The following is a 21,677-nucleotide window of genomic DNA, read 5'->3' as shown; positions in this document are numbered from 1 at the left end:
CACTCTACTTATGATTCCACTGGTGTCACTGTCCCTCTGAAGCCTGATCAGGGCATTTAAAGCCTCCAAGATATACAGAAATAAGTAAAACAACTTTTTTAACATCACATGATCAAAAAATATTTAATTCCTTTATCTCCAATCAAGTCTCAAGTTTTTATTAAAATAAATGAGGTGCTTGCTGGTATTTATAATAATGACATGTTTGTGTGCAGTATATGTACAGTTATAAGGAATGGTAGATACATGCACAAGCACATGTAGGCTTTTCTCTGGTAATAAAACAGTTCCATGTGACCTTATCAAAGGGCTATCAGATTACTATGTAAATATCAACACATGTTCACCCCACAAATCATTTCCTTTACTCTTTACACCCCACTTCCCACACATCCATCCTTCAGCAAGAGTTTGGGACTGTGAGGACAGCCCAAAAGGGGCTGGGGAGGGGGAGAGGATGGGGAGAGGAGGGGGGAGAGGAGGGGGGAGGGAGGGGGTGGCTGAGCAAAGGCAAGGTGCCCTGTCATGTAACATAACTCCTTCTTATCAGCTTGAAGCAGTAGAAACCTGCTGCAGGCTATCAGTGCCTGGAGGAGGAAAACACCAAAATATATATAGGCTCAGCCAGAGGGCTGGGGCGCACACTGTTACTCTGGATGCAGAACTACAAGTCCATACTGCTGACTGGCTGGCTGACAAAACACAAAACATTTGCAGTGGTGTCTACAGAGAGTTAGTGTGCATGTGTGTGTGTGGGAGTGACTGCAGCATATCACAGCAGCTCAGTGGACAACACTTGGCAAAGTTCCACAATGACCCATTGTGTAATAAGCTGATTGTGTGGAGACATTGAACACCCACTATTCCCACCAGCCCAGACAAGCCTTTTGTACAGGTGGTCAGGAACTTGAAGACTTGTGACCCGGAGGAGATAAGCCCTGCACCCCCACACCAAAGAGAAGTAACAACACCTATTCTTCTGCAGTCAGTGACTAAAATTAAACTGGACAGTTTCTATAAACAACTCCCAGTGCTCCACTGTTTTGGTACAGTCAACAAGAGCAGGCAGTGTTCAGAGGATCAAGCTGCACCATGGATAAGCTCTGTGTTTCTGTGTGAGACAGAAGTTTGTGTAGCATTGAAACAGAAAGTCGGACGTCAAAGCCGTAACAACAACGACAAAGACAATGTGCTGTACAGTCACTCTGGGTGTACTAGCTTTGCTGGTCTTATGTTTCATCAACACTGTCCTCTCCTGCCCTGAGAAATGTCAGTGTTCAGCACAAGTCGCAGACTGTAGTGGACGGAATCTGAAGTATATTCCATATAACTTCCCCAGCACGCTCACAGTTCTACGTCTGGATGATAATTCCATCAAAAATGTTCCGAACGATGCCTTCCAAGGCCTGGACAATCTGCAGATATTGAGTCTGGCGAGGAACTCTATAGACGACATTCCCCCTGGGACGTTCCTGCACACGCCACATCTCATGTCGCTAGACGTCAGTCAAAACCACCTTCGCTACCTTGACAGAGACACATTTAAAGGTTTGAGTGACCTCATGACACTGTCCATGGCCTATAACTCCTTACAGACGTTAACTGGGGTGTTACACCACACTCCAAACTTGGGCTCTCTCAACCTGGGTTATAACAACCTGAAACAACTGACGAATGAAGACTTGAGATTGACATCCAAAATTAAGCAGCTTGATTTGAGCAACAATGAGATTAGTCAAGTCCATGGAGATGCCTTCAAGAACATCTCAGGGTTGCGTTACCTGTTCATTCAAAATAACCCGCTAGGACCCGAGTTAATGGGCTTGAACTTTACAAACACTCGCCTTCAATTGGTTGACTTCACAAACTGCAGCTTGACAAAGGTGCCTCATGTCTTACCCTCAACGCTTAGTGACCTTCGTCTCAGCAAAAACAAGATCATCATTGTTGACGAATCTGACATCCGCAACATTACAAGGTTACAGTTACTGGCGCTAGACAACAATCAGATCACAAATGTTTTGTATCGTACGTTCCGTGGACTGGAGCACCTAAAGGAGCTTTGGCTGAGCCACAACAAGATGGTGTACATCCCTCGTGGCTTGCCCTCCAGTCTAACCAAACTCTACATGGACAACAACCTTATTCAGGAAATGGAAGAAACCATGTTCAAGAATGATTCTCAGCTGGAGTATTTATCCATGGAAATGAATCGTATTGAGATGATTCCAGCTGGAGCTTTCAACAACATGCAGAATCTGAAGGTTTTGGACTTGAAGGTGAATCGGGTAAAGGAGCTAAAACCCGGAACCTTCAGTGACCTTCCCAACCTCAACTACCTAGACCTTTCCAACAACATGCTTGAGACCATACCAGTGGGAACATTCAAAGACCTCCAGAACGTGACCAAGCTGGGACTGTCCCATGTCATGTCTACCATGACAGACATTGGAGACAACTTCCTGGATGCCATGCCTAACCTGGAGACCATCGAGCTGGTCAACAGCCCTGGTCTGGCTAAAGGCATCATGAAGATGCTGCAGAAAAAGCCGTTACACTCGCTGACCAAAGCGTCCAAGGTGAACCTGATGTACTGTGACCTTAGTGCCCTGCCCCCAGAGATCCGTGAGCTGGTCCCAAATGTGCAAGAGCTCCTCCTGGATGACAATCCATGGATGTGTGACACAAGTCTCAGGTGGCTAAAAAACTGGATGCTCTCAGCAGATGTGACCTTCTCCAAGGACAAGCCGGTGACATGTGAGAGCCCAGCCAACCTCAAGGGTCAGAAAGTCTGGGAAGTGGCAGACCGAGATTTCATAGAACCAGTGCAGGAGGAAGAACAGCAAGACACCCCAGGTGCTCTGAACGAGCAGAACTCTGGTACTAGAGACACTGATGACAGAAAAACAACAACTGAGGCCAAAACAACAACTGAGGCCACAACCACAACAGAGGCAACAACCACAGCCCCTACAACTACCACAACAACAACAACAACACCTGAACCTACCACCACTGAAGCCCAGATGACCACAGAGCTGGAACGCACAAGCACAGCCAGGCAGGGACGGCGACCCTACAACCCATTCTACAGGCGCTACAAAGGCAAACGTAGGCGCTACAGACTTTCCACTGTGGCTCCCGGAACCAATGGTGCCAAAAAATGGCCAGTTGTTAGGCGGAGAAAGTATCAGCGCCGCAGGAACAACCGTCGGCGCCACAGGTTAAGACTGCGCAAAACCGGCAAAAAAACAGCCAACTACAAAAATCTGAACATCAGGCACCCACACAAAAAAGCTGAACAAATTGCCCGGTGGAGGGAGCAGGCACAGAAGAAGGTAACCTAAGAGCGGACAATGCTTTAATGAATGGTAAACTGTGCCTTACAGAGTACCAGAAGGTAAATGGATTCATGGAATCACTGTTCCCAAATGACAGTCGAAACCAAGATATTTGCTGTGATGGAGGCTTATGCACAGGACAAATATATCTGTAAACACGTGGACTGTTACAACTGACTTACCAGTGGAATATACTTAAAGTTAAACTTTTATAAAGTTATACTTATACAGTTAAAGCTGAGAAGTAGTGTGCTCCAGTGCAAATGTATGGACTATTAACAGCTAGGCCAAGCAGAAGGCCTTAATCTGTGGTACATGTAAATATGGATTGAATGCTCATTTGTGCAAGACTTTCTCAAACAGATGTGTGTGGTACAACCACTTATTATGCATAATCACGTTTATAATCTGACCACACCTGAAAAGGGAACCTTGAAGACACTTTATTATAAATCTGAAATCCATCTTTTTTTTTTCAACATGCCTGATTTGTCACTCCAATAATTTTCCTTTTTTGTATTTTCTTTTTCGTGTCTAATTTCAAAATGTAGCCCTGAATACCTGTTTTATTCCTAACAGATCAGGTTAAAATGACACGGGTAAAGTGAAACATAGTGTGTGAAGGAGACTTCAAACCGACACAAATGTCAACTGTATTAATTAATGTATGTATATCATATATCCCTGCGTGTAAGGTTAAAGATTCAAGCTGTTAAATTGGCATTTTATGGTTCAAGTTCTTGGGTCAAAATTGAAAAACCAGAACTTAATTTTCAAGAAATGTTCTCTTAAAAAAAAAAAAGGAAAAATATATGTCCAATTTAATATGTGACTTGCCTATCTCGTTAATAAAAGAATATCTATTGACAATTTGTCTTCAGCCTGTATAAAATATATGCACATTGGATGAATTCACCTAATCATGCATCTAATTGTATTACACTTTCTCGTACCACACTAATGATTATTCTTGGCTTTATGCAGAGTTTTAAAGTGAAGTTCAAGTCAACATGTGTATTTCTCCTATTTTTGCTTCAGAATGAAAATCTTTAGGGGTACAAACATCGAGTTGACTCTACCTCCTCATAATTTGAATTTATACTCATACAAAGATTACTCAAAAATGTCTTTTCTTTAAAATAAAGTAAAAATTAAATAGAAGCATTCTTAAAACATTCATTTTCTTCTGAAGTACCTTCTTCCTGAATAACGCTTCTGAAACAATCAGCTGCAGTTGTGTTCATCCAGTGTGGTTAATTGACTTGTGTTTATGGCACGGATAATCATTTTCTGAAAAATGAAGAGATTTATTTCCACCTCCATTGCAAGAACTTTCACCACGAAAGAGGATTTGTAAACATGTTTTGTCACCTCATGACAAGAGTCATCGTGACCATTGAGATCTTGAGGAAAAAGCACAGTGTGAAATGATGCAGATCGACATGCTTCACCGCTCACGAATTGTTTGGTGTAAGTTATATGGCCACTGTAGCCATTGTAGCCAAATAAGATCTGATAAACGCTGTCCCTCAAGGTCATATTCCTGTCTAAACAGTGCCAGAATAACATGAATTTGTTCAAAGCAATAAACACCATTCACCTGTTTCTTCTATGTTCATGTACAAGGACATGTACATACCCGTTACTGTGAATCTTCAACCAACTCAACCACTAAAGCACTTTATCCAGTGGAAATTATGCAAACAAATATTATGAAAATGACATTAAAAGGGATTTGTTTGTGTCATTAAAGATGCAAGCTTGATAAAACTGTACAAATGATTTACACCCCATAGTTCTCTACGAATGTTTCAAAATATTGCTTGCAGAGTTGGTTGAGAACGTTGAAGAATTAGGGCAGCTTATTTGCTTGATAAATGCCTTCCTCAAGAATTTTTCACTTATAGGTATATCATAGGGATCAGTATTATAAATGTAGAAAAGAGGAGTGTTGGGGGAATACCACAGCCCTGACATGTTGTATGTGACGTACAGAAATGCACACCATACTGGTGGAAGGCTAGCGGTCTTGCAAAAATGTTAGAATTTGTAGACGTGACATGAGCATTATCGAACACAACAATGGAGGGGTTCTCTGTTTCAGAAATTTAAGGCCCGGTTTGAACCTGGTGAGTCCTGGTGATTGAAAGGCAAACACCTGTCGACAGCATCTCTGTTAAACTTCAAACTCCTAAACAAAAACCCTGCCATGATCCATTGATTATCAGTTTGCTGTTTATCTTTGCAAGTATAATCAGTTATGTTCGAGCTCTAAAAGGTTTTCATTTTTAAAATTTTAAGGAAATTGAAATCAAAAATTAGCTTTAAAATAAAGATTTACCAGGGTTTGTGAAGAACAAAAGATCTTCTGCACTTCTACTGAGCCTCATGATACTTGATATATGCAAACAACATGTCAAACAAATAATTAGGGCTTAATTATCAGTTCCCAGAGTCCCTGTAATAAAACTGTACTATATCCGAATCATTTAACTTTCAAGCTTTTTTCTCTTTCTGCCATACTATCATGGCAAGTCTTGTAACGGTTGCAAATGGGAAACGTTCCCATATGTTATCATTTGCACCTGACCTTCAGATGTATCTATCTCTGTATAATATCCAGTACTCATATATTTAGAAAGCAATAATTTATTTCCAACAAGAGACTGCATTATTTCATGATGTTGGCATCCACAAACTAGCACGTCTTTGCAGTTTGAAAGACAATTCCTGTATTATTGACTCGTACATTGTCTGGAAATAAATGTGACCGGCAAGAGTGACTGTGTAAGAGTTGCACACATTGCCAGGTGAAACCACACCAGTTTTCTCAGATTTCTGTTGAGTTTTACCAAAGGGTTGTAGCCCCAAAACACAAAAGAAAGGACCATCGACATGCTACAGTGTTGCAAAAATTAAGACAACAAAGCAAAATGTGTGTTACAATTCTAGATAAAATCCTTGTAAACCTTCTCACGTCCATGCTGAAATACCATGTTGTTCTTGTTGAATGTGTTAATGACAGTTAAAGCTTACAAAGTTGCATGCAAAAAAAATCCCAAGTGATAATATATACACTATGCATTATTTGTAAAACATAATCTATTAAATAGGCCTACAAAACACTTTGCATCAAGAATTTTTGTTAGTGCAAAATATGATTTGAAAGCGAAACTATTATCATGTCACAGGGCCAGCTAATATCCAGCACAAGAGAGTTTCTTTTGGCAAGGTGTCTACATTTTTGAGACAGCAACTCAAAAATTTAATCATTTTTCATTAAAATTTGACAATGAAGAAAGTAATGTGAAGTGAAAAGTTAGTCTAACCAGTGGCAATCAATCAAGATATTTTCAAGGGTTTTTGCAATGCAATATGGCTAATTATTTAGTAACATTTGTTTTGTTTATACTTTTATGTGGAAACATCATTATGAACTTGGCCATGTCTACAGAGAGACACAGATGTAGAAACTGGTGGCTAAATTGTTGATTAATTAATATGCTTTTTTTTTTTGTCATTTTGACAACCCGTCATTACTGGTTGAGTAGAATACAAGCAGGTCAAGTAAAAATCTATAGCTACTAGCCCTGTTGTCCAGCAACTTTTTGGTGAAAAAGCCAACCCTGAACAGGTATCCAAATATCTTTAGTGAAAAGAGAATGAGTGACACTATTGTCTTAACACATTTCACATGGGTAAATGAAGTATTTACATCTTTATCATTAAGATGAAATTTTGTCCTCGAAAAAATTCATCAAACAATATGTAGGGAATGACAAAACCACGTGTGCAGAATGTACACCTTTGACATCAACCACAGACAAAACTGCTGCCCACAAAATGGTAAATACCATGTATTGTTTTAGTATTCTTTGGATGTCTGATAAAGTTTTTATGTAATTTTAACCATGTGTTCAATTTGCCATACATGCATGTTGTGAGGCAAATAAACTTGTTTCCAGGGGAGATCACTTCAGTGCAGAAGTCTCATGGATTACTTCCCCTGTTCAAAGCTCCCCATGCCACAGACACATACTCCCTACAGCTCAAGCGTTGTTCCCTACATTCACTTTAAGGCACTGCCAGTGGGCTTGTGTTGTGATTCTTTAGCTTCCTGTTAGAAAGTGGGACTGACTTCCTGATACCACTGCTAGAATAATATACAGATAACTTAAAATCACATCCTGGTTTACTCTTAAACCACATTACATTGTTCACGATGTTTAGAATAAGGGTTCTCTACTTACCCTTTTCTGTACAAGTGTATGCCTCTCTTCCATCTCTTTCCTCTCTACAGCTGCTTTGGCACTTAAATCCTCCACCTGAGTCAAACAAATATAAGACCTTATAAAAGTTTCAGCTGAGGAGGAGCTAGCCTACTTGAATACAACCCATTTGAATTTATTTTAAAATACAAGGACCAAAGTATGCTACAATTTTAAAAGTTCACCATCAACCACAAATCCAGTTCAGAAGTACTGAAACTCAATTCTCCCAAATCATTAAATAAGTCTCTGGGGTGATTTGTAGATTAACTTTCTATAAATAATATTTATTTGTGTTTTTTCCTTCATGAGAAAGTGCAGAGATGAAAATCATTTGAAAGATGTTTTTGAGATGTTCGTTTCCACACTACTTTGAAGACATCCAACTTTATTCACTGTAACAATTATCCACATACAGCAATGCAAGTGGTGTGGAAGAACAAATAATAGTAATAATCATACAAAAAGTTCCAAAATCAAAAAAAAAAAAATCCAAGAAAGACTGTAAAACATAGTTAATCATCTGTGTACACAGTACTATGTCATGCTGTTTCATTTGAGAAAGACTTGACACTTAACCTCCACACACAAGTTATCCTTATGGCAAAGTATTTCTGTTGTGTGACATGAGGCACGGATGCACTGTGCAGTAGATATTAATATTTATAAGATCATGGTTTGCTCAGATCTGATGCATCATAACCATGGCAACAAAACCCAGAAGACTGACCTCTGCAGCTACAGATTTCATGTAAGGGTCAAGGTCCCCAAACAGATCATCCCCCTGGTGGAAGTAAGTGTTCTGAGCATGCATGAAGGACAGCATCTGAAAGTGAAAGTGACATCTACTCTGGTGAGGAGAACAACAACTTCAATTTATCCACCAATGCATTGCCTTAAAACAATATATTTCTATTATAATTAAAGCTTTTTATTAAAGACTGATCACACAATATATACTATATATCAAGATTACATAACTTTACCTACATGTGAAAAAAAGTTATTAGACACCTTGGAGTTGTCCATTACAGGCATGCATGATCTATGGTATGAGGTACTCACAGTATCTAATACATCAAATCGCTTCTTGGATAATAATACATTTATCTGGAAAAGAAAACAACAAAATCTGTTTATATTTCATGATATTCAGTATGTCATTCCATTACCAAACACTTCATGACAAGGCAACAAATACATATAAGTTTCATTTTCATATCATTTAAAAATTGTATTTTTATTTATTAATTTTATTTGTGTTTAAAACTGTACTAAAGAATGTTTCACCTGAAGTAAACTGCTACTCTCTGACAATATCTAATAAAACTCCTGACAAACACTTAAAGCCTCAAACAAGGCAGGGAAAGCTTTGCTCAAGGAGAAGAAAAGAAAAACATGAGGCCAAAATCAGACAAAAGAGAGTGAAAACTTATTTGCAAATATGGTCTTTAATATTTTTTTCGATTTGATCTTTCAGGAGAAAAGGTTACCTGAAAATATTTTTGCATGATGGGTATTTGGGACCACCTCTTGGTATTTACGGTCTTAGCATAATGATGTACTAAATAAGGACATGATGCTTGTCTAACAAATTTATGAGAATGCAAAATGAAATCTGTTTAAGCACATAAAGCTGAAAATTTTGCACAGCAAACCTGATACATTGCCAATGTGTTTAATTCAAGCATCAATCATCCACAATAATTTGGACGATTGGAAAACCAAAAAAAAGTGGACTGAAGTATTATATTACTGGGAACTTTGAACAATGGAGTAAAGAAAGTCTTTACTTCATCGGTGTTATGGGCCCTAATCTAGAATATGGGGTGAAGTTTGTGGATGGATAAAAGCAGCCAGAGCCCAGAAGTAAATGACCACATCTCAGCAGGTACAGGTATGGTGTATGGTGAGAGACTTTCTGAATTAAAGCCACAGGCAACCAAGCAATGAGCTGGATTCATACCTGTGAACTTTCAGCAAGAACAATAAAGCCAGAAAAGCAATAAACTTGTATGGCATTTCATGTACAGTAGATGAAACTTGACCTTGTGAAAACTTTATAATACACTACCTGAAACACATAATCAAGTGAGGTGTGACTGAAACATTTCCTCATGACAGTCAGGTGATTGTTGGCCTCTTCACACTCTGAAGGTTTGCTCTTAGGGGCCTGAGAGTTCCTGGTCAAGGCATTGTCCATCTCATCACTGATCTTCTCAAAATGACGTTTGGCTTCTTTCACTTTCTTAATATCACTAAACGAAGAGTAAATCAGAGAAATTGGTGGAATGTGTCAGGTGGGAAACAAATCCTATTTACTTGACCCAGTAAATGATACTAAAATCAGGACGCTGACTTGATGTTTTTTATCTCTCACACTGACTATTACTGGCCAATGCATGTGATGTGTCAACAGGAAACACCAGATATCATGTAACACAAGTATACTAATTCCTCAACCTTTTCACATATGAAAGACCAACTTTCAGTGCAATTTAAGTACATTTTTCAATTGATTCTGGAGACAAAACTACACTGGTTGGATTGGCCAATTTCAAGGTTTCAGAATTTTATCAGAATAATGTGCTCAGAGTGTGCTTAAATAAACACCTTGCAAACATGCAAAAAGGTTGAAGAATTACAGTAGCATTACTTGGAAGTGTTCTGTTAGTTGAGGAATGTACATGTAGACAGATGAAATACATATACATGTATGTGCTGTACTGCATGTAGCAATTGGACAACATCTGTGATAACCGTGCATAATCTATATTGATACAATTCAGATTCCATTTGACTCTTTGGGTACAAAAGTAAGATACAAGAGAAATCCAAGATGACAGGAAAAGGTAAACCATCAATTTCAATGGGCATGCAGTCTTTACATCTTGGCATGAAAGTGCAGAATAGTGCCATTTATTTTAAAACTTATGGAACATAAGACATCACACCTCACAGATATTGCTGATATTGGAAAACAAGAAGGACAGGTAAATGTTAGGGTCGTTGTCTCAGCAAAGGTAAAAGGGTCAATCCTATTTTAGGACGAATGAAAACCTGACACTGAAGTGAAATGGGTCTGCATTTATTTCAGAGCCAGCATAGACCTGCTTTATGCAAAACTCCGAAAAAAAACCCACGCAACTGAAATTTACCACAGCTTTCTTTATGATGACATCAGCCATGTCAACCACATACTTTTATAGACTGTATACATCAGTAGTTTAATAGCTTTCTGGAATCATCTGAAAGGACAACTTACGTTTTAATAAAGGTGTTGAGGTTCTTACACACGGACCTGTGAGCCTGGTCCATCAGTATCTGTGGAAGAATAATCCGATAAAGAAATGTTCTGTCTACCTTTATGTGAATACACACTGATTCACGTTATACATGATGCATACACTGTACACATACCTGTTGTAAATGAATAATACGATGTACATATACTATTAGTTACATGGTTACTCAGTGACAGGATACGCAAATATATGGTGTCAGTAATCCTCATATCTGGCAAGGTGTCAAGTATATTTGCGTATTTTATCACTGAGTAACCATGTAACAAATTTATCCTGCAGGAGAAAAGGTTATTTGAAAATATTTTTGCCTGATGGGTATTTGGGACCACCCCTTGGTATTTATGGTCTTAGCAAAATGATGTACTAAATAAGAATGATGTGTTAACAGGAAACTGTTGATGCTTGTCTAACAAATTTATGCGAATGCACATTTGAACACGTACATTTAATCTGAATTATGATAATATTTATGAATATATTAAAAATATAAATATGATCAAAATCCATGTTGAACACATTTGATAGCTCAAAAAACAAAATTCCAATGCAAATGAATTTATTAAACATGAGTTACATCTTCATTTATAACATTACTATGCAAAGACAATGCATACCAAGAGACGGTCCCAAATACCTACCATATAAAAATTGTTTCCAAGTGTTTTTATTTTCTCTTTAAAGAAAAATCAGAAAAATTATTAAAGACCACATACAAAACTAACTTTTCACACTCTTTAATCTGATCTTTATATAATTATGTTTTCTCCATCTTTAAGCCTGCAAATCAGAACGAGCCCAGTTGGGCATGGAGAAAAAATCTGCAGATGGCAGTACCACACTTACATTATAGTACCGCTGAATCTCATTCAAAGCATCGGAGAACTTCTTCAAACATTCCTACAGAACACAAAATATGAGTAATATAAGAATATAACACAAAGGTGTCTCTAAAATGCCAGGAAACTGTGAATTAATAAACTGGTAAACCTGAATGGAATACTCAGTCATTGATCCCAATCACAAATGACTGTGATGAGAAACTCCATCTGACAGGAAGGGTTGTTTCCACACCATCACAAATGACTGTGATAAGAAACTCCATCTGACAGGTTGGGTTGTTTCCACACAATCACAAATGACTGTGATGAGAAACTCCATCTGACAGGGAGGGTTGTTTCCACACAATCACAAATGACTGTGACAAGAAACTCCAGACAGGGAGGATTGTTTCCACACAATCACAAATGACTGTGATGAGAAACTCCATCTGACAGGTCGGGTTGTTTCCACACAATCACAAATGACTGTGATGAGAAACTCCATCTGACAGGTCGGGTTGTTTCCACACAATCACAAATGACTGTGATAAGAAACTCCAGACAGGGAGGATTGTTTCCACACAATCACAAATGACTGTGATGAGAAACTCCATCTGACAGGTCGGGTTGTTTCCACACAATCACAAATGAACGTGATAAGAAACTCCATCTCACAGGAAGGATTGTTTCCACACAATCACAAATGACTGTGATGAGAAACTCCATCTGACAGCAAGGATTGTTTCCACACAATCACAAATGAACGTGATAAGAAACTTCATCTGACAGGAAGGATTGTTTCCACACAATCACAAATGACTGTGATGAGAAACTCCATCTGACAGGAAGGGTTGTTTCCACACCATCACAAATGACTGTGATGAGAAACTCCATCTGACAGCAAGGATTGTTTCCACACAATCACAAATGACTGTGATGAGAAACTCCATCTGACAGCAAGGATTGTTTCCACACAATCACAAATGACTGTGGTAAGAAACTCCATCTGATAGGATGGGTTGTTTCCACACAATCACATATGAACGTGATAAGAAACTCCATCTGACAGCAAGGATTGTTTCCACACAATCACAAATGACTGTGATGAGAAACTCCATCTGACAGGAAGGGTTGTTTCCACACAATCACAAATGAACGTGATAAGAAACTCCATCTGACAGGAAGGGTTGTTTCCACACAATCACAAATGAACGTGATAAGAAACTCCATCTGACAGGAAGGGTTGTTTCCACACAATCACAAATGCCTGTGATGAGAAACTCCATCTGACAGGAAGGATTGTTTCCACACAATCACAAATGACTGTGATAAGAAACTCAATCTGATAGGATGGGTTGTTTCCACACAATCACAAATGACTGTGATAAGAAACTCAATCTGATAGGAAGGGTTGTTTCCAAACAATTATAAATGACTGTGATGAATAACTCCATCTGAGAGATTGGGTTGTCTCCACACAATCACAAATGACTGTGATGAGAAACTCCACCTGATTTGTCAGGCCCTTTCCCACAATCACACAGGACTGTAATCAGAAACTCCATCTGATTTGTCAGGCTGTTTCCCACAATCACACAAGACTGTAATCAGAAACTCCACCTGATTTGTCAGGCTGTTTCCCACAATCACAAATGACTGTAATCAGAAACACCACCTGATTTGTCAGGCCCTTTCCCACAATCACACATGACTGCAATCAGAAACTCCATCTGATTTGTCAGGCTCTTTCCCACAATCACACAAGACTGTAATCAGAAACTCCACCTGATTTGTCAGGCTGTTTCCCACAATCACACAAGACTGTAATCAGAAACTCCACCTGATTTGTCAGGCTGTTTCCCACAATCACACAAGACTGTAATCAGAAACTCCATCTGATTTGTCAGGCTGTTTCCCAAAATCACACAAGACTGTAATCAGAAACTCCACCTGATTTGTCAGGCTGTTTCCCACAATCACACAAGACTGTAATCAGAAACTCCACCTGATTTGTCAGGTTGTTTCCCACAATCACACATGACTGCAATCAGAAACTCCATCTGATTTGTCAGGCTCTTTCCCACAATCACACAGGACTGCAATCAATAAACTCCACCTGATTTGTCAGGCTCTTTCCCACAATCACACAGGACTGTAATCAGAAACTCCACCTGATTTGTCAGGCCCTTTCCCACAATCACACAGGACTGTCATCAGAAACTCCACCTGATTTGTCAGGCTGTTTTCCACAATCACACAGGACTGTAATCAAAAACTCCACCTGATTTGTCAGGCTGTTTCCCACAATCACACAGGACTGTAATCAGAAACTCCACCTGATTTGTCAGGCTGTTTCCCACAATCACACATGACTGCAATCAATAAACTCCACCTGATTTGTCAGGCTCTTTCCCACAATCACACAGGACTGTCATGAGAAACTCCACCTGATTTTTCAGGCTGTTTCCCACAATCACACATGACTGTTATCAGAAACTCCATCTGATTTGTCAGGCTGTTACCCAAAATCACACAAGACTGTAATCAGAAACTCCATCTGATTTGTCAGGCTGTTTACCACAATCACACAGGACTCCATCTGATCTGATTCCATACAACCACAGCTAAATGTGATGAAAAACTCTACTTCACTGGCCAGGCCTCACTTGCACGAAAGCCCCCTTAAACATTAAGATTCACGTAACTACTGTAGGCGTTATGTCGCCATGGTAGCTATGTGCTCTTAAGTTTAAGAGGGATTCATGCAAGTGGGCCCTGTGTTAATGTAAGTATTTGGTACAATTTTCTGCTCTGTTTAATCGTCACACTAAATGTTGTCTATGATTATATAAAAATGTGTAACAAAATTTTACTTCTGCTTGAATCTTTATGCTCACTTCAACCATTCTAACAAGTGTAAACTTGTCCCTGTAAATGTACATCTGTGGAGTCCTATCAAAATGTTTTGATCGATGTGATCTCACATTGTTTGTAGTGTCAAACAGGATACCTGTTACTAGATATGAATGACAACAATGTTCCTGACTAGCAGATAATTACTGGTTATCGTTATTCGGCACACATAATTACATCAGGACACATATTAACTATCCTGGAATTCTGCTCAGACACAGCTTTATAACATGCAGAAGGCACATGATCTCACATGACTTATCATGCCTGTCACTGATAGCCCGGACAAGCTAACAAAAGCCTGTGTAGTCCCAAACTGCACAGTGTATCTGTGTGTGGGTTATCTGAAAGCCATAGATCGAAACACAGTCATAACTGTATCTCCAGGATACGCAAGATAAGCTGTCATTTATAACTTCCCTTTAAAAAAGGTATCCTAGTTTGAATTACAGGTATGCCAATTTTTGGACACGTGACAGTGACAGATATGACAATGTGTTCATCAATAAATACATTTTTCTCATTAAACAGCTTCCTTTTATAGTGTTTAATACTGGGCTCATGTACATTTCAGGTACTTTCTGTGTAACCATTACTGTAACAGCAGTGTGCACAAAGTACATGTAAAAAACATTCATTTTATCAACTTAAGGTCACTTTGGTATAGCATTTGATTGGTGTCATATTTGCTCACATCGCACAAGCTGGGTTTCTAGGAGGAGGAAATTAGGCAGAGCCGACTCAGCAAAGAGGAAACACCATTAAGCCCAGAGGCTCTGAATCCCCCCAAAACCCTCAGGAAACACCTAGCCATGTTAACTTTATTTACCGTGTGTCAGTAATGCTCCTTTTTGTATTCAACATATCAAGAAGAATTTCAATACGAATACATACATTACATTTATTTTTTTTATCACACTCCATGGAAATTGTTAACCTTACAAACACTTCACCAATACAACAGAAACAAACTGTGCTCATAAAAGATGTGGGACCGACTAAATTGTCCTCACACAAAATCTTTAAGCACATATTTCTGTACAACTTGATAGCAAGCAATGTCAATTTTGTGAACATGCAAGTGTACATGTACTGTACTCTACAAAACAGTGATGCATGCCATGCCACAGTGCAAACATACAGCCCCATAGATTAATCTTGACAAAGTGAATAGATCTGCTACAGGTGCTTGCTACATTTGGTACATCTACACTGGGACTTGGGTCAGGTGCAACTAACACCATCAACCTGGACAATGTGCAAAGGCCTGCTACAGGTGCAAGCTAAATAGTGTCTACATCTATACCTACTGGGGACAGACTATCAATCTGGACACGGTGCAGGGAGCTGTTCAGAGGTGCATGCTATATAGCGTCAACTGATACATCCATATATCTATCGTGGGTGTGACACAGGTAGATGTATCTCTGTTTCCATGGATCGAGACAATTATCAACGTGTACCTTGTCTGTACCAGGTACATGTACACCAGTATCACTATTTCTATAGCTTAATATCCCATACCTATCTGATCATCAAGAAGACCTTCACTTTTGTTCCCAATATGTATCTACTAGTCCATATCTCTAAGCATTAGACTCACAGATGTTCAAATTATATGTTTTTAACATTTATTTAATACAATATCAAAAAAAAACCCTTTCCATTAATGCAAAACCTGAAAAATGATCATTAACCTTATAAAGCCATGTGTACATGTATTTCATGTCACATATTCACTCTCAATCTTTTAGTGTTCAGTGAACAATTACCCATCACCCTCACAAAGCTGGACACATGATAGATGCCAGAGTCAAACACCCTGAGATAAATTCAGACTCACAAAATTTTAACCCATAAAACTTCCATTTGAGAACATTACAGTATGTAACAACAACAACAACAATTCTGTCTACATGTACAAAAACATGACACTGGCATGCATTAACAAGGACATTCGATACATCATAAAACAGAACAACATTATGTTTATCCAAAATGTAGAACATCCAGGTATTAGCACAGCTTCCAAGATGCTTGAACACACTGATTCCACTTGTGTTTTTCTTAGCCTACTGGTGCAATCAAAAATATCTTCAGATTCTTCAAAATTATCATAATCTTTTTCTCATACATGATTTGTCCACATAACAAGCTTTCATTCCCATCACTATGCATGAAGATAGCTATAAAAGTGGCCATGTCAAGTGTCCATACATTTAATGCATCCCTCCATAAAATGTACCTGATGGATTGTCAGAAAGTAACAATCCTCATTCCACCATTAAGAGAGCCACCTTCACAAAGTGAAGAGTTACTTGCCCTTAGCTATTACAGCCACCAGCGCTCTACACCTAACAACTATGTTGCCATGGCAGCCATAAGGAGAGAATAACGACTGTATCTTCTGAACTGGACACTTAGATTTCTTGAAGATATAACTGATACAATTTTTGATACAATTCTGAAGAAATACTGATTTTAACAAAGCTTTTCAAAAATGATTTTAGTAAGAAAATTTGCAGGGGAGCTTTTATTTCATGCTTATCACAAGATGACTTATACATAAAAAGAACTGGAAATACATGTAGAACATGAAAGCTTTAAAACAGTTACAAACTTGGGAGGTCTCTCTTTCCAATTTTCATATTCCACTAAAAATTAAAAATCACTTTTTAAAAGTACATTATACATGTTGTACTATGACATGTCCAACTTTGGATGCACATGTAACTTAACCATTGATTTAACTTGGTACCTTGATCTTGGAGTATGAAACATACTGTAAACATGACATTCACAATATGTAAACAGAAAAAGAAATATTTATGACAGTCAGGCACAAAAAAAGCATTATTTTTCTCTTCAAGAAATCTATATTTGAGAGACACCAATGTGCAACTACAATAATCCATGCCATAGGATAGGGTGAGATGGGTGTGTGGGGTGTGGGATCATGCTATACCCAGGCACCATAAGTACTTACTGCCACTTTCAGGTCATCCTGCAGATACAAGGGTAAAGTGGTCAGGTTTTACTGCTATTGTTTGTTGTTGAAACACCTAAGATTAATCTGAATTATTCATGTCAATTTAGGCCACATTTTTATGTTAAACTCATACAAAGGAGAAAGCAGGTTAAATGTATGCAGTGATAACACAAAAATATGGTTAACATATATTAAACAACCAAGGGAGACAACTGCTGACACAGGCCAGCCAGTTTGAACCACAATGTACATGTATCAAAGCCTACCGGCAAAGATCCACCAGCCACAAGGTTACCGTTGTTACAGTAACAGTACATCTGCACAACTTTCCATAATGCTGACTTATGCAGACAGGTAATGTTATCTATTACATCTTTCCACAGGAAAATTTAACTGGCACACCTTTGATCGGAGCGTTTCTTTGGTATGGAACACTAGCCTCATTGGAATTTTTTATCTGTGCATACTAATGTACACTGCTGAGTTGTATGATGGTTCTGTCAATCATGCTCAACATAACAGGGGTAACAACAATAAAATGTTAAGGATGACCAACTTGGTTGACAAAGCTGGTTTCGTTACTTACATGTACCTGAGTTTTAATAACATGGTAATTTGCATGTACACCTGTTCAGGTAGAAATTGAGTTAACCTGATTAGTTTCGTTTATATATACATACCTGAAACACATGCTCAGGTTGTGAGTACAGAACTTCATTAAACCAACATGTCTGTTTTATTGTGTTTTAAAACAACTATAACCACACCAATGGTGAAAGTCTATAGATTTACGACGTCTACTGTGCTCGATGACACATGCTGATCAAAAGTGTCAAACTTCTACGCAGAAAAGTCTCCCGTGTAACTACTGACATGAACATGCAATTCCCGGGCAGGCCAGGTTGTGAGTGGATTGGAGTCTGATCTGACATCACTTACCTTGACAAGATTGTCGCTGGAAAAGTACTTAGCTAAGTCATCCATTCCTGTAATAAAGCCTCTGAAAACACAGACAGAGAACCATATTTGTTATCAGCTCATACAGGATTTTAGAAAGTAAAAAGACTTATGTTTAAAGTCTTTTTTCTACACAAGATATCAAGAGGAACAAAGTGTCAAAAATTTTGTTTGTCCCTTTACCAGGAATAAAATTTCAAGGTTTTTGAGGACACATTAAGGGGTCACATTATAAATGTACGAATATGTAAAGGTATTTACATATGCTTGTTCTTCATATTTACAATCAATATGTAATGTACTTTAAACAGCAGTGCATATCAAACTTCAAATCCCGTTTACAATCAAGAACTAGCAAAAACAAAATCTGCACTACAACAGTCCTTTTCTCTACATGCCAATCTACCTCAGAGAAGCATCTCGACAACGAAATATGAAAGTATATCCCATACACGAGATTTAATTTGATGCTACAATGAATTGTTCCTGCTCCTGTATATCAAGTGGGTGTTCCAAGTACAGTCAAAGAAGCAGAAAAACTTACTTGGTTGCCAGACTGAAATGTTTACCAGTGTCAATCATAATACTACACAGCTTCACCATCTACAAAGAGAAAAGGGGCCACATTGTAAATTACACAATTAACACAGGCCACATGTTATATCAATCAAATGTACAGGACATGAAATCAAATCATCAGGAAAAAACATATATGCAGCAAGATGGCACCAGGTAATGACAGTTTGTGGTAAAGCTATGATGTCTTCAGGTCAGGTTTATGGGTCTCTTCAGCCAGTGGATCAGGTGGAGCAGTTTCATTTATTTATTTGATTGGTGTTTTAATCCGTATTCAAGAATATTTCACTTACACAACAGCTGCCATCATTATGGTATGACGAAATCGGACAAAGCCTGGGGGAAACTCGCGCCCATTAGCAGGTTGATGCCATACCTTCCCACATACAACTACAGAGACTCATAATGACGGAGTTGGTGAGAGGGTAACCACTCTACCACGGAGGCCTCAAGGAACAGCTTTAAGGCTGACGCCCACAAATACATGGATTTAATATCATAACTACAATATAAATGAGTGTCCTTCAGAGGTGTTTCAAGGAGTTTTCAACTCTTCCATTTTTTTCTTTCATGGTAATAGGTGATAAGTGGCAAGAACCAATCAAAACCAGAAGCTTTACTTCTTGCCAAGTATAACAGCACAAGATTCCTGACCAATGTAAAGGCAGTGCTCGTCTAAAGAGTGCCAGTCTTGCCAATCTCTTTCTCTGAAGCACTTGAGGCTTTAAATGACTTAAAACTGACAAAATGGTGTAATACTCATACCTCCACTTCACGTGTGAGTCAACATTAGAATTTTGATGTATGACATCTTCGGTTAAATTTTTCAGACTCCAGAACCTTCTTTTTTAGGCATTTAAAGCATTTGCACTTCTCCTGTACAGACTTTCAATTACTTTCCAACTGTGTGCAAACCATGCTGTACATGTACGTGTACCTCACCAGATTTTCCCTGAACTTATCATGCTCATGAATGTAAAAAAACGAGCTGAGCTGAGGACAAGTACTGACAGGGCTGGAAATGCCCAAGCACTGGCAAAATCTGAACATAAGTACATGAGAGGCTGAGCAGTAAAATACATTCAAGTGACACACAACTAAACAGCACAAACCTTCTCTAACTTGGCCTCCAACATTTCAATATCTGCCTCTGCTTCTTCCAAGGATGCCCTGCAAATAGAAGATAGCCAGTTTAAATATTAATGATGTGCATAACTGCAAGTTCAAAAAATAAACTCAATGTGCATTTAACTACAGCATTATATAGGTGTAGGTGACTGATCTTACCTCACAAATTAGGTTGCCATGTTTCACCGGACATATCAGGTCAGTTTGTATTGGATAAAATCATGCTTGCAATACTAAGCATATATTAGGTCTACATCAACCAAGGAGAGGGAGTGACACACGAATATTCTCATAACTGACATCTGGGTAATTGTGCCATAATGACAAGAATTTACATTCAGGTTGTCTGAAATGACATATATTCTCTAATACTTTCCCTCTCTCTCCCATTTCAATTTTGTCACAAACGGGTGTCACAAAGATATGCCTCTCCACCCATCCGCCGCCAGCTAATGCATTTTTAGGCACAAAAAATACAACAAATAAACAAATTCTAAGTAAAACGTTCTGTGGAAAGATATTTTTGAATTTCCATCATGCACCTTCCTGAGGTTCAAGAATGATTCCAAAAACATAAAAAGACAATCGTGACAATCGATACAACCACAATAATTCTGATTCTGCCCTCACGTGCGTCTACCGTTTTAAATGCATAATTGACAGATTAAGTCATCAGATGTAAACTGTAGGCGGTGTCATATTATTTCACACACACTGTTTTCTTACTTCACCAACCTGAATTTGGGCGAGTCCTTCAGACACTCGTTGAAGTCCACGGTAGGCTTCATGGTAGGATATGAAGGTTTACCACAAAGATGTACACCGATATGCCATTGCTGTTGTGAGCTTTAAATCCGACAACCCCACGTCTGCAGGGTAAAAGCTAGCTGAAACTGATATCTGACATCAACCTCCCACCATCTTGATCACGTTTACTTCCGCTGTAGTACCACCATAGTCTCGCACAAACCAGATCGTAAGCCGTTGAATTTACACAACATGCAGGTCGACTTTTAGGGGAAACGCAAAAAACAAAGATGTGCTGTATTATGGATTTCTTTTTGCAAACTGTTTTATCGATGTATAATGTGCAATTATAATCGTGTTAAAAATGCACCAAACAAAAAACATTTTCTTATGCATCGTTGCATGTATATGGCCTTTATGTATTGTAAAGGGGTAAAGATGTTTTCCCAACCTGTATAGCCCAGCTATGTTCTCCACGAGCATTTCCCAATCGGATATTTCACACCCGGACATTTACACCATTACTTGGTCACACCGGACATTTTCCCCACCTGAATAGGAAAAACTACAAAACTAGCTGTTGGGGCGGGGGGTATTTTAACAAACATAATATTTTAATATCTGCTCCCCCCACC

The 21,677-nt window shown here is 38.6% G+C and overlaps 2 protein-coding genes across 4 annotated transcripts in view; one reads left to right on the top strand and one right to left on the bottom strand.

Annotated features, from left to right (window-relative positions):
- Positions 1-21,223, bottom strand: part of LOC135475169 (arf-GAP with coiled-coil, ANK repeat and PH domain-containing protein 2-like) — a 45,678-nt gene extending 24,455 nt beyond the window's left edge. For 2 of the 3 annotated variants that reach the window (XM_064754955.1, XM_064754957.1), the window contains exons 1-11: positions 21,031-21,223; positions 20,280-20,337; positions 19,136-19,194; positions 18,574-18,634; positions 17,632-17,649; positions 11,758-11,811; positions 10,875-10,933; positions 9,684-9,867; positions 8,675-8,719; positions 8,340-8,435; positions 7,592-7,666 (exon numbers count right to left, since the gene is read on the bottom strand). In XM_064754955.1, coding sequence (XP_064611025.1) covers positions 7,592-7,666; positions 8,340-8,435; positions 8,675-8,719; positions 9,684-9,867; positions 10,875-10,933; positions 11,758-11,811; positions 17,632-17,649; positions 18,574-18,634; positions 19,136-19,194; positions 20,280-20,337; positions 21,031-21,083 — 762 coding nt within the window. In that variant the 5' untranslated portion in view covers positions 21,084-21,223. The remainder of the gene's footprint in view (positions 1-7,591; positions 7,667-8,339; positions 8,436-8,674; positions 8,720-9,683; positions 9,868-10,874; positions 10,934-11,757; positions 11,812-17,631; positions 17,650-18,573; positions 18,635-19,135; positions 19,195-20,279; positions 20,338-21,030) is intronic. The other variant, XM_064754956.1, reaches the window with a different exon arrangement.
- Positions 626-4,203, top strand: LOC135475172 (leucine-rich repeat-containing protein 15-like). The gene has a single exon (XM_064754960.1). It carries the CDS (start codon positions 1,188-1,190, stop codon positions 3,345-3,347), a length of 2,160 nt encoding a protein of 719 aa, XP_064611030.1. The 5' UTR covers positions 626-1,187; the 3' UTR covers positions 3,348-4,203.
- Positions 21,224-21,677: the final 454 nt, after the last annotated feature.

This window comes from Liolophura sinensis, chromosome 9 (assembly GCF_032854445.1).
Source record: "Liolophura sinensis isolate JHLJ2023 chromosome 9, CUHK_Ljap_v2, whole genome shotgun sequence".
NCBI classification, from domain to species: domain Eukaryota; kingdom Metazoa; phylum Mollusca; class Polyplacophora; order Chitonida; family Chitonidae; genus Liolophura; species Liolophura sinensis.
The sequence above is the reverse complement of the archived record's forward strand: the minus strand, read 5'-3'. Positions and strand labels throughout refer to the sequence as shown.